Source organism: Coenobita brevimanus, chromosome 88 (assembly GCF_032717465.1).
Source record: "Coenobita brevimanus isolate Jiangsu-jjx chromosome 88, ASM3271746v2, whole genome shotgun sequence".
In the NCBI taxonomy this organism is placed as follows: domain Eukaryota; kingdom Metazoa; phylum Arthropoda; class Malacostraca; order Decapoda; family Coenobitidae; genus Coenobita; species Coenobita brevimanus.
This window is the reverse complement of record NC_137041.1, coordinates 1,806,159-1,819,781: the sequence shown is the minus strand read 5'-3', so window position 1 is coordinate 1,819,781 and position 13,623 is coordinate 1,806,159. Positions and strand designations below refer to the sequence as shown.

At 42.2% G+C, this 13,623-nt stretch overlaps 1 protein-coding gene and 1 pseudogene across 9 annotated transcripts in view; both read right to left on the bottom strand.

The window, feature by feature from the left end:
- Positions 1-13,623, bottom strand: part of LOC145411128 (heterogeneous nuclear ribonucleoprotein L-like) — a 535,656-nt gene that overhangs the window by 26,419 nt on the left and 495,614 nt on the right. For all 9 annotated transcript variants that reach the window (XM_080281178.1, XM_080281172.1, XM_080281173.1 and 6 more), the window contains 4 exons: positions 12,117-12,238; positions 8,977-9,127; positions 6,002-6,113; positions 2,894-2,989 (listed from right to left, as the gene is read on the bottom strand). In XM_080281178.1, coding sequence (XP_080137304.1) covers positions 2,894-2,989; positions 6,002-6,113; positions 8,977-9,127; positions 12,117-12,238 — 481 coding nt within the window. The remainder of the gene's footprint in view (positions 1-2,893; positions 2,990-6,001; positions 6,114-8,976; positions 9,128-12,116; positions 12,239-13,623) is intronic.
- On the bottom strand, positions 2,031-2,158 carry LOC145411298 (5S ribosomal RNA; annotated as a pseudogene).

The following is a 13,623-nucleotide window of genomic DNA, read 5'->3' as shown; positions in this document are numbered from 1 at the left end:
TGAATAAATGACATGAACTATAAAAAAAAAAAATAGTCCATCATTACTGCCAAAAATTCCTTCATTATCTTAAGATCAAGCATTTGCACTGGTTCCTCCTCTTTCCCTTCCTCCATAAGGGCCAGCTGTTCTCTAAGTTCATGAAATCTTTAGTTGAAAGATCCTTCTTCTAGCTCTCAAACACCTCCTTGATGTCCTTGTCCATGTTCAGGAACCCTGCCTCATGGGATAGGTCCAGCATGTTTTTTCAAGACTCCTCCATCACAGGGAACCAACAAAGAAGTGCATGCACTCAGGCACCAGCTTTTGCCAGGCCCCATTCACAGTGCACTGCTTCATTTTCCACGCTACCGCAACGTTATCTACAGTGTTTTTTAATTTATAATTCCACCAGAAGGTTTTGAAGAAGTTCCTGCAGAGTCACTCTCCCTCACAAGCTCCATGATGTGTCTCAGGTAACATGGTATGACTCGCTGATGCACTGGCTGGACCAAAGCTGTGGTGTTGATCCAATGGCTATTTGCATGCATTTTTTTCCTGTTCTTTTTCTTTTTAACGAATTCCCCGAGCTAAACCCTACAGACCCACTAGGTGACGGGAGGGTGCTACCTCTCCCAGCAGGCCAGCTACCCGAGTGGGGCACAAACTCTCGGCGTTTTGGTCTTGAGCCAGGCGCTCTACCACAAAAACACCCGTCCTCTTCACGCGCAAGAAGGCAGTGTAACACAATGTTTGCAGATGCATGACTGCAGCAGTGCAACGTGTGAGAGTGGATGAGTGAAATGAAGACTTCAAAGGTATGGTGGGAGAAACAGGGTGTGTGCAGCTGGTGACACAAAAGGGCATTCTATGTATGTTACAGGTCAGTCATCTTGGAGCAAATGGATAAATGTCAACTTGCATGCTGCCATGTGGGCAATTTAAGGGGGTGGGGTGGGATTGCTCAGTTCGTATAAGAGATTTTGGTGGAATGCTAGCTGAGGAAAGCATAAACTTTCTTATGGATCGTACAGCAGGGTTGGACTGTAGATCACTTGTTCACCTACTGGTCTCCATGTCTAACAACTGTTTGCATTCCTCAGCCTAAAGGACTGGGATAAGGGTCATAGAAGAGGGAAACTTCCTTACTTCCATGGTTCAGTTACATTACATCCTCTAGTAGGTGGTATTCTTAGTTTTAAAGCAGTACACCCAGAAGGGCCAGTGAACTGGTGGATTTTAGAATACAATCCTCTATTCTCTTACTGCAAGACCTTCAGCTTCCCATTCCCTACTTCACACCACATACCTTTAAGATTATTTATATATATATATATATATATATAAAGAGGTTCTGGGTATAAATGTCTCTCTGAAAAACTCACTGATGACACACTTCTCATACATGTGATTTAAAGCACAGGAAGACTTAGCTTGGCCCAGCACAGCATTACACCCTTATAAGCCTGAGCTAGCAATATACAAACACTCCCCCAAAAACTAGTTTAAGCAAAATACATAAATGCTTCATACCTTAACACTGTAATGCTAATCTTAATGTTTTCTGACAATTCATATACAGCTGAGTGATGAGGCTGTGCATCTTTCCAAAATTATGTGAGTGAAATTTACTAGTACAATCCTTCAACAAACTTTAAACAACACACTTCTACTGATCAATAGAACTTACACTTTCTAACAGCAACACCAAAAATTGCAACAAATAATTTATAGTTTTATATAAATTTTGAATTGACTATTTTTTGTGGATATGAAGATTCCATGATCTTGCCTACTGTATACAGATGTTGGGAGAGGGACACCTTCACACAGGGGCACCAATATAACTATACTCCATTTCACCAAGTCAGAAACCATCAGTGATGTCGTCAGCACCTGCAGTGCTGACGTAAATCCTATACACTAGGTTTTCATTCATTCATTCATTGCCAGATGCCATGTATCCCAAACGGGGTGGCCAACGGCTTAGAGTTAATTGTTTTACAGGGAGGGGCACTAATCCTCCACCAACCCTACTTGACACGTAGGGATGCCAACAGCATCTGGTGTTCCCAGGCGGTCACCCATCCAAGTACTAACCAGACCCAACGTTGCTTAACTTCACTGATCGGACGGGAAGCGGTGTACTCAAGCAATACAGTAAGGTATATCCACTACTGAGGACCTTTGTTGATGCCACAGGTGTTAACGACTTTTTTTTTTTTTTTTTAATAGAAAGAAGGAACCAAAGGCCGCAGGCCTGCAAAATCCTTCCAAGAGAAAAACAAAATACAAGAGAAAGCCAAATTTATGAAATAGGTGGCTGGGTTGTATAAACACCCCTCAACTTCCCACCTATCCCCCAGAATGAGAATGGTGGACTGCTGGAGAGGGCAACTTCAGTATCCAGTCCACCGGGTTCACATTCAAATGAGCCTGGGGCCACACCAACAAATTTTGACTTATTGTTTACCGCTGTAGGTGGGGGCGCTCACCATCCACCCACATGGGAACTTATGTCAAGAGCATGAGAAAAGATTGAGCATAAACAGTTTCTAATAAATTTTGATTGCAGGGGAATTTTTGGCCACCCTGTATAGGAACTGGAATATAACTGACAAACTGAGGATTCACTGTGCTTTGCTGACTTCAAAGAATACAAGGGGAAAAAAACCTTAACCCCTTCATTCCAATTAAGTATTTTTTACATAATTCTTTCTACCTAAAGAGAAATGTTTCTATCTGGCTTCACAGGTGATTTCTGGGAATGAATGGGTTAATATTGACAATATCCAATCCCATCAGTTTGAAAGTTTTGATCTACATAAAATAGTCTGCAGTAGCAAAAGTAAAAATGAAAACTAAATCATCAGATTCAAGAATTTAGTTCAACTAGGTCGGAGTTGGTACTTACTTGGGTTGGGAATGGGAGCATGGTTGCCCACTACTAGAGCCTCAAGGGCCTCAGAGATGTTTGAAAATTCCAACAGTCCGCTTGAACTCCTCTCAGCTGAAAAAAGCAAATTCTGTTAATGTATAACTTAGTTCAGTTCAGTATGGATAATACATTACTATCACTCATAACGCAATTTAGCAGGAAAAATTAAATCAGCACTATATCAACATCATCTAGACATCTTTTTCCCACCCAAGGATAGGGTGGGGCTGATGCTAAACACAGGATGAAATCATCTGGTTAATGGGGGGCGCGGTGGCTCAGAGGTACAACGCCCGACTTATTATATAATCGCAAGGTTGCGAGTTCGAGCCTCTGACGAGTCACCATTGCCGGGAGTGGCAGCGTGCTCCTGTAACCTAGCGGGGCTATATGGCTATAGTTGCCTAGCTCAGGGATGATTAAATCCCTTTAAATCATCAGGTCAATTCTGACAACAGTACTTGTATCCCATTTTGGAAAACATTTGTGCTTAATGTTCGATATTTCAGTACTGTCAAATACAGTATAATGAACAAACCTTTGAATGTACATTTAAATGGTAACTGCATTGATAATACTTATGTGGTATGACATGATGGTTGAGTAATGTGTAATGAAAGTAATGGTAATTACAAATATACAGTCTGACTGCATTATGCAGACAAAGGAATGCATATTGTAAACATATGTTGGATAAACAGCATAAACAACATACAGTGAATTTAATACTCACTGAAAGCTATGTATAAAAATTTAAATCAATAGTACTTCCATTACAACTGTATATCTACCACATGATCTTACTTCTTTATCTGTGTCACATACTGCTAAATCAGAGCAAGTTGTCCTTTTTATAGGCAAAAATCATCTTGTACACAGCTTTCCTGCATGAGGCCTTGCTCTACTCACCTGGTGGTTTTATGCCAGTATTCTTGTTGATTTAGGATGCTCCCTAGCATCTCTTACTTTACAGTATATGGCACACTTACATGTTATGCTACTTAAGCAATCCATATAAGTAAAAATTAAATAAAATACAAGGGCACTGAACGGTGTGGTATACAAAATAAATGGTAATAGTGCTAGTGCCTCCAAGCCAGAGAGAATATAACCTACTTAAGTGCAAGACCATATACAGCTATACTGCCAACAAAGCACCACAGTGCAAACTTAGTGTTCACTTCAGCATTTTGAACAAACCACACTAATCAATGCTATCTACCCATATTCTTATCCAAATTCAATACCCTTGAAGTGACAAGTGATTGCAGAAGGCAAGCTTTAGCCTACGGTGTACTGGCATCACATTAAGATAAGCTAGAGAATATAACAGAATTTTTTTTCAAAACTTTCTTTGTAATAACAGTATCTCAGAATAGAAGAATAACAATATATGATTAACATGGACCAGACTCCTTTCAAAACTTTCTTTGTAGTAGCTACCAGTATCTCGGAAGATGCAAGGAAGAAGTTGCTTTGTTGATGAATGAGGTGTGGCAGAGTGGAATGAGTGATTACAAAAATGTCACCTCAAGACGTGTGTATGGCAAGTACAAGTCCGAGCTGAATGTGGAAGTGATTGTAGCGTATGCACTGTGTGATGACAGGAGTGAGAGAAAGACAGGTTTTGGGATGAGCTGGATGAAGCAGTGGGAGAAATGCCCAGGAGCTATAGTAATCATAATGGGCGATATGAATAAAAGGGTAGGCACTGGTCCTGAGGATGACAAGGATTGTGATGGAGTACCAGAAGAAAATGATAATGGGAAGTGACTGAAGTGTCAGGAGAGGAGGTTGTGCATTTGTAACTTGTATTTCAAACTCAAAGATGCACATAAATATACATGGTATAGAGGGAATGGGGATCGTGTTGAAAGGAGCCTAATTATGTGCGGAAGAGAAGTATGAAGGCAGTGAGGCCAGGGGACTGACAAGAGATCAAGCTAGCTAGATGAATGTTGTAAGAAGTGCATGATCATGGATTTGGCACCCCTTATTAACATGACAGTGTTCAGACTGATTCTATTGGATACGTTTATGTGAAACTACAGAAAGTGGTGGAAGTTTTTGGCAAATTAGAGAGAGCCAGGATTTCTGGGGCTTGAATGATGAGTGTATGGAAGCATGGCCCATTGGACTGAGCAAACTTGGGCTGTCTGGACACTGCTACTCCTCACCCTGCCCTAGGGTAGGAAAGGAGGTCCGGATGATGATTATGACCAGTACCTCAAAACAGATTAATAACCACATACGATTAACACGGGTTGGTCTCCCCTCACCAAAGCATGCTATATTGTAAACAAGTTTGGAGAATGGTTCATGGCTATCACAATCACTCAATACGACGAGTGACTACTTTTCTGGAATGAACAACTGAAATAAAAGACATGGGACTACCACATGTAAACAGAAAGGAATTGTGAACAGATATGCAAAAAGAAAAATGACTGATCAGTGGGTACTACCCCCCATTTCATCATTCTGACACACTGGATTAGATTCTGTCAGTCTCCACCTGATGCCCTACAAATTTTCAGTGTTAAAAACACATGTACTGTACAGAGAAAATCCTTCAAAGAAGCATGATAACCAATTTATATAATGGAAGACTGTACGTAACCCCAACAAAATATATTTATCTGAATGTCTACTGGTATCATTCTTGCTTTACTATCCTTACCTTCAACTTGCAAAATTAGATATCATAGTGATAGTCTTCTCTGTAACAAGCAGCCTCGGATGGACCATTAGGTCTGTTGCTGTTTGCTATACTTTGTAATTTGTATCTTTCATACTTTTCTGATATAAATGACTCCTATTCCAAATCAGAAAGCTAAGCAAATCACCCTAAACTGAACATCTACAATAATAATATTATATACTACATAAAACACTGAGGTGCTGGGTCCAAGGTAGTCCTGTACGTTAGGGGTAATGACCAAATTGCTTCCCATGTTGGCATTACAGTCACATCTCTGGTTGGCATTACAATTCTTTGGAATCAAACCTACAAAACATCATCACTCCAAATGTAGCATTCATATAATAGCTCAAAAAGCAGGACTCAATATCACAAACACTCACTCTTGGAAGGGAACAGCTTGATGCTCTTGGGTTCAACCACATCACCCTCCATGAACACCTGCTTCAGTGTCTCCTCATCAAGTCCAGGTGGAGTGTTGAAGAAGTGCAGGATCTGAAATACAATACAGTTGACAAAGGAATTCTGTACATTCAATCATTACAATGAGTTCTTGTTTAACACAGAATCCCTATGTTGCTGATGAATTATTATTATTATTTTTTTTTTTCTTAATCATCGTCATCATCATCCGGATCTCCTTTACCATCCTAGGGCAGGGTGAGGAGTAGCAACATCCACACAGCCCAAATCAGCCCAATCCAGTCGGCCATGCTTCCATTCACTCACCACAAAAGACCCCGGAATCCTGGCTCTATCTGATATGCCAGAACCATTCACCACCTTCTGTAGCTTCATATAAATGTATCCAACAGAGTCAATCCGGACACTGCTACATTAAAAAGGGGTGCCAAATCCCTGATCACGTGCCTCTCCTCACAATATTTATCCAGCCAACTCGATCTTTTGTCACTCTCCTGGCCTCACTAACTTCCATACCTCTCTTTCTCCCACATTAATCCACCATATCCCTCCACCTTCTTCTTGGACTACCTCACCTCCTCCCTCCTTCAAATTTGCTCAGATATATATACCTTTTTCACAACTCTATTGTTATCCATTCTCTCCACACGACCACACAATCTCAATATATTCTCTTCGATTCTGGTGTCCATATACTTCCTCACTCCACATCTTTCACGAATCACATTACAGTATTTCGTATCCTATCCACTCTCTGTACTCCGCATACATTCCTCAGCAGTCCCATCTCCACTGCTCTCACTCTCGACTTTTTATTTTCATGCCACACCACAGTCTCACGTCCATATGTTAAAGCTGGCACTAACACTCCTTCATGTATGTCTCGTGCAGCTGCCACACTCAAGCTTTTGTTTATTATCAAGGCCTACATATCACCAGCTACCTTCCTTCCTTGTGTCACTTTAATGCCACTTCTTTTGCACATTTTCTTCTCTTTTCCATCACTGTACCCAGGTATTTGAACTCTCTCACCAATTCCAGTCTCTCTCCATTCACTGCACCACACTGGGAGTCACCTTTTCTCAATAACCATCACTTTACTCTTTTCTACATTTACTTTCAAGGCATGACGCCTACAGACATAAGCAAAACTCTGCACTAGTCTACCAAGTTCTTGTCCAGTATTTGCAAGTAGCACTGCATTATCAGCATACAACAAATTTGAGATATTCCATCCATCACCATTCATTACCAACGCCATCCCCCTCTCCATTACTCGTGTTTTTACTTCTCTCATCACCCCATCCATACATTGTTGAACAACCATGGGGACATCACACAACTTGTTACATGCCCACATCGAATGTGAACCATTTGCTTAGATGCCCATTTACCCTTAAACATGCTTCACTACCATCATCAAAACTCCCTTACAAGCACAAAACCTTCCACAATCCTTCTCTGCCGCATGCTTTTTCCAGATCCATGAATGCCATAAACACCTTTATTAGTCCTTCTCGCAAGCCTTCTCCACTATCTGTCTCACTGCAATTATTTGATCCACACATCCTCTGCCATTCCTAAAGCCACCCTGTTCATCACTAAGACTTCTGATCTCTCTCTTTTTCTATAATAATTCTTCCATATACCTTCCCTACCACACTCAATAAACTCATGCCATGATAATTCTTGCACTCACTTCACTCACCTTTATTTTTGTAGAGGGGTACAAGCACAACCTTTTTCCACTATGCTGGCAGAGTTTCACTCATCCATGCCTTCTTACATATCTCCAACAAGCACTTCATTCTGCTCTCTCCACTACACTTAAGCACCTCTGCTTACACATTAACCCCAGTTGCTTTCCCATTTTTCAGTCATTTCACAATGTTCTTCACCAGTGCAAGTGTCACATTTCCTATCAATGTGTCCCTTCTTTGCACACCCTCAAAACCAATCATGTTTACTGAGGCTCTGTTCTCTCTACTCCCATTCATCAGGCTTTCAAAACATTCCTTCCATCTGGTCCTTACTTCATCCCCATGAGTTAGTAATTTATCACTTACATCCTTCACCCTTTCACATTTCTTTCTGCTATGATTTCTACATTTCCACACCTCTTTCCAGAATAACTTCCTACTTTCAAAGTCATTTGCATTCACTTGCATTTTTTCTTAAAACTGTTTTTAGCCATGTCAGTCAACTGAGGCTCCTAAGGCCAGAGGGGCATAACCCTTGAAATGGCAGAAATGTACATTCTGTTGGGAAAAGATAGCTCAAACCTTCCTGTACGACATGATGTGATTTTTCAGGCAAAGATCAACTATGCTGCATGGTCGATCTTTGCCTGAAAAATCAAACCATGTCATACAGGAAGGTTTGAGCAGAATGTACATTCTGCCATTTCAAGGGTTACGCCCCTCTGGTCCTAGAAGCCTAAACTGATGCCATGCTTCCTTGTAATGGACTTCCCATATTGAGGTTGGTCATGGTATTGCTGAGGTTTTCAATGGACTTGAAGCTAAACCAAGTACCCATACCAGCAAATTAATTCCCAACAGTTGCTGGAAGCTTCTGAGAAAAAAGAAACCGAAGATGTGTACATACACAAAAAGGCAATGCATCCTTGAAAGAAATCCCTGTATTGGGGAGGGTCATGGTACAGCTGATGTCTTCTAAAGCCTGGAAGCTAAACCAATGTCAAAACCAACTACATACTTCCCAGCAGTTGCTAGAAGCTTTTGAGAAAAAAGAATTCTGACGTGTAATGAGGGCTGTAACTGTAAGTCTCATCCTGGACTTTTTACTTTACTGTGGCTAGTTACCAAGCTTGTAGGCAAACCACTCTCATGGTAGTTCTACTCAAGGCAGATGGTAGCCATCCACCTACTACCTAAAAGAACACCACAAAGTTCTACACAAGTAATGGCAGTACCTTTGAGGGAGGCTGTATCCTGTTCTTGGATGCCATCTCTGGATTGATAAAGCGGTTGTTCTTGTTACCCATGTAGTCCTTGAAGGAAGGTGTACCGTCTGGCAAGTCGTATGGCTGCTGCACATCCGCCAAGAAAGCTTGTTTGGAGTAGCTGCAAAATCAGTTTGTGTTAACACTCAAATTTTGGTCTACCACTAATACACAGTATTATAATTATATACATTAATTTTATACACTATCTGCATAAAATATATATACAGCAATTCACTGCTTCACTAGTGAAGGTTCCAACACACTTCCATGCGTCGGCTTGGTCACCCAATGGCAGCCTCTCCAGTCAGTCCCTTATTCCTGAGACCACACAATCTATGCTCTCACCCCATCTTATTTTTGGTTTTGCCTCCCACAACCCTACCCTTACTGTTCATACGTCTCACCCCCTGCAACCAGTTGTCCTCTATCCTCTGCACATGCCATTTAACTTTATAAATAAGATTTGCAAGTACATGTCCTTTCACTGATACACCATTTACAATGGAAAGACTGAAGTACAAACATGTGCAATACAGAGATAGCACTACCCTTGCACATTCATTAAACTGACTGTGACAAACCCTAACGTCAACTGATATTAAGTTTTAAAACCAAGATTATTCATCCATCCATCCATCATCCAATCCTACACTGCCCCATGAGGAGCGTAGGAGCCCGGGGCTAGGCAGTTGGCCTTGACATTTAAGATGAGAGTGACCAGCCTCACTCACCCCTGAGTGGCATTACATGAGCAATCAACCCCAACCATCCCTTGGATTTAAACCTTCACCAGCTCAATCTGACTGGAGTGCAATAATTACCCACTAAACCACCAGGTGCCAAACTTTGGTTATATGGTTACCACCCAGCATAGTACATGGCTTCCTGGTGTACAGGAAACCATTTTGCTTGTCACTCAGTGTACAGTCACCCAAAGGCAGAAGGAAGAGGAAAGAATGAAGGAAATAAAAATAGAAGAAGGAGTGTAAAGTCACCCGTAGGCAGAGGGACAAGGAAAGAATGAAGGAAAGACAGAAGAGGATGGAAGGAAAGAAGGATGGAAGAGAGGAAAGGGCAGACACCCAAAAGCAGCACTACATCGAGTGAGTGGATGGTGAGTGCCCCCACCTACCACAACCAAGATTATTATATTATGTAAAATCAAAAACTATCGCTAAATCATTCATTTTTTAAAAGTAATGCATAGCTACTGTAGTTACAAAAGATACTGTACTCAATTTCATTTGGAATTCTATTAATCGTTAGATGGCTTCCACAATCAACGTATTATGGATATCAGTCTTAAATTTTTAAAATCTTATCAGACTGTGATGCTTTAAACTAAAATACATAGACCACATGGATAAGCATTAAACTGCAAATGTCTAACTTCTGACAGTCATTTATGGCATGCCGGTAATCATTAACCCCTAAAGTACTAATCTCATCGATCGGGCTTTTTGCGCAATTTCTTAAAAGGACGAGCAACACCAATCGTGCAACATCCACAAAAAACTGGCGGCAACTGGCTCCACCCCAACTGTGACACAGATGGCTTCTAACCAATCATAACTAAGTGTTGGACACACCGATAGGGAGACCCAGGCCCGTACCCAGGCGGTGGGGGGTTTACCCCCACCTCCCTCTCGCCAAGTCCCTCTACCCCACTACCTTGTTGCTACCCTACCTCCCACCGCTCTTACCACCACCACCACCACCACCATTCCCACACCCTCCTCATACATCCCCCCCCTCCCATGTGGATCCCCCCATGACTGGGGGAGGGTATTTCCCCCCTACTCTCCCTCCATGTCCCTGCACTCCACTGGGGCCCTTCCTTTGTGTCTTGTGGTGGTCTCCTCCCATCCCTCCATCCCCATACTCTCCTTTTTGGCCTTACCACCACCCCCAACCCCCCACCCCCTAGTACACAGTATCTTTACCTCCCCAGCCTCGAATATTGCGTATTTTTTTACACTTTACGGTGCGTTTTTAATCATTACCTGTAATTTATCCGTATCTTTGCACGCAGATATGCACACCACTATTATTTTAGCTGTCTTTATTCAAAACCCACTCGAAAAAGAAATGTTATTTTATGCCGACGCATGCAAACATGTTGGAGCCTTAAAAAATGAAAAGAAACAAAACGAAAACTAGCTAGATTTGACAGCTCGGAGGGGAGAGGGGGAGGGAGGCGAAAGGGAGGAGAGGAGGGAAGGGAAGGGAAGGGACTAGAGGTATGGGGAGGGGAGAGGAGCTGGGGGGAGGGGAGTCAAATGGTGGGTGACTGAGTGACTTGGAGGCGTTTTGTCTGCGGCCACCCTTTGCGGGATTAGGGCGTCGGGCTATAGATAGATAGATAGATAGATATTTTTATTAGGGGGTTTATGACCATTTTCCCTAGCTAGATTTGACAGCTCGGCGGGGAGGGGAAGGGGGAGGGGAAGTTAGGCGATGGGAGGGGAGGAAAGAGGGGAGGGAAGGGAAGGAGAGGGAGGGGACTGGAGGTATGGGGAGGAGAGGGGAGAGGAGGATAATTTTACTATTTATCATATTTATGGGGGGGGGGGGTTGTCACCATTTTATTTATTTTTTTCTAAGCACATTACAATGGTTAATAACATCAATACACACCAAAAAAAATTGATTTTGGTGATTTTTGTATGTATTTTTGCGAAGAAAAAACAGGTGCAAGTGGCGTATTCTCTTTCTCGCCGGAGCAGTGACGGGTAACTATTATCAACTTTGACGGGCCATAGCTCAGTAACTATTGGGTCTAGGAGGGTGGGGTTTGCATTTTCAGGTGTGTATATTGAAGCTCTATAAATCAGGCATAAAACTTTTACCCTTTGAGAAAGTCGAAAAATAGGCCTGTTTTTGCGTCCTTGGGGGCAGTAGAGGCTGGAGAATTGCATACCCTAGGGGTTAAGTATGGTCCACATGCATCCCACACAAAAATGTACAATAATCATTGATATATGAAGGCCAAACACATTCCACATTTACTATGAAGTTGAGAGCTTGCATGCCACTTAGCAATTTAAGATTTAAGCATATGACTCGAGTTGCACATCACCATGAAAGAGTACTGAAATTATACCCACCCTAACTGCATCTTGCATCCAAAGAAAGTGGTGTTGTTAAGGTTGGCCACAGCACGCTCCACTGCAAGAGCATCACCCATCTGCACCATGGCACATCCTTCCTTGGTCTTCAAGAACTTGATCTGTAACATACTCATATTATCAATACAATACTGTGTATGTAATACTTATTGCCTCCTACCAAAAACAGTACTTCCATAGTGGTTACCGAGTAAGTTGCTGCACCTTAAGTAGTGTCTGATATATCAGGTTGCTCCACAATCCAGTAACACAAATGCCTCTCAATTCCCACCCTATCCCCTGAAACGACAAGTGACTGCAGAAAGCAAACATTAGCTTACAGTTCATTGGCTTCACATTTGGATGAACTTGAAAATACACCTTTTTTTCAAAACTTTCTTTGTAGTACGGTACCAGTATCTCGGAACAGATTAACAACAACATATGATTAACGTGGGCCGGAATCCTCATACCAACTCATGCCACACAGTAAACAAGTTTGGAAAGTGGCTTATTGGTTACCAATATTAATCAATACAACACATGACTGCAGAAGGTAAATTTTAGCCTACAGTTCACTGGCTTCACATTCAGATGAGCTTGGGAATACAAAAGCATTATTCCAAAACTTTCTTTGTAGTACCAGTATCTCACAACAGATTAATAGCAACATTGCTACAATTAATATGGGTCAGACTCCTCACACCATATCATGCCATACTGTAAATAAGTTTGGAGAATGGCTCATGGTTATCTGAATTATTCAATACTTTAATTACTCATACCATCCATCCATCATCTATTCGTGTGCTGCCCCATGAGAAGCATAGGAGCCTGGGGCAAGGCAAGTTGGTGCTGACATTTAAGATGTGAGTACGTTTAAGTATTTGGGTAGTGTGATGAGTAAGGATGGAGGTTTGGAGGGTGAAGTGCTTGAAAGGGTACAGCAGGGAAGAAAGGTTGCTGGTTCCTTGAAAGCAGTGATAAGAAACAGGGAAGTGAGCATGGAAGTGAAAAAGTTACTACATGACAGTATTGTGATACCAACTCTAACGTACGGAAGTGAAGCTTGGACATTGTTGGAAGGACACAAGTCAAGAGTGAGAGCAGTGGAAATGAGTTATTTAAGAGGAGCCTGTGGAGTCACGTGGAGAGACAGGCTGACGAATGAGGATATAAAGGAGCGTTGTGGTGTGGATGTGGATGTGATAGGAAGCGTTATGAGGAACACACTGAGGTGGTTTGGCCATGTGGAGAGGATGGAGGGTGAGAGACTGACGAAGAGAGTGTATGTGAGTGAGGTGGAGGGGGGAAGAGGGAGGGGGAGGCCGAGGATGAGATGGAGGGATGGGGTGGAGAGGTATATAAGAGAGGGGGGTGTGAGTTGGGAGCAGGGCAGTGAAATGGCGGGGGACAGGGCGACTTGGAGGCGATTTGTTTGTGGCCACCCCAAACGGGATTGAGGCGTCTGGCAATAGATAGATAGAGATAGACCAGACTCACTCAT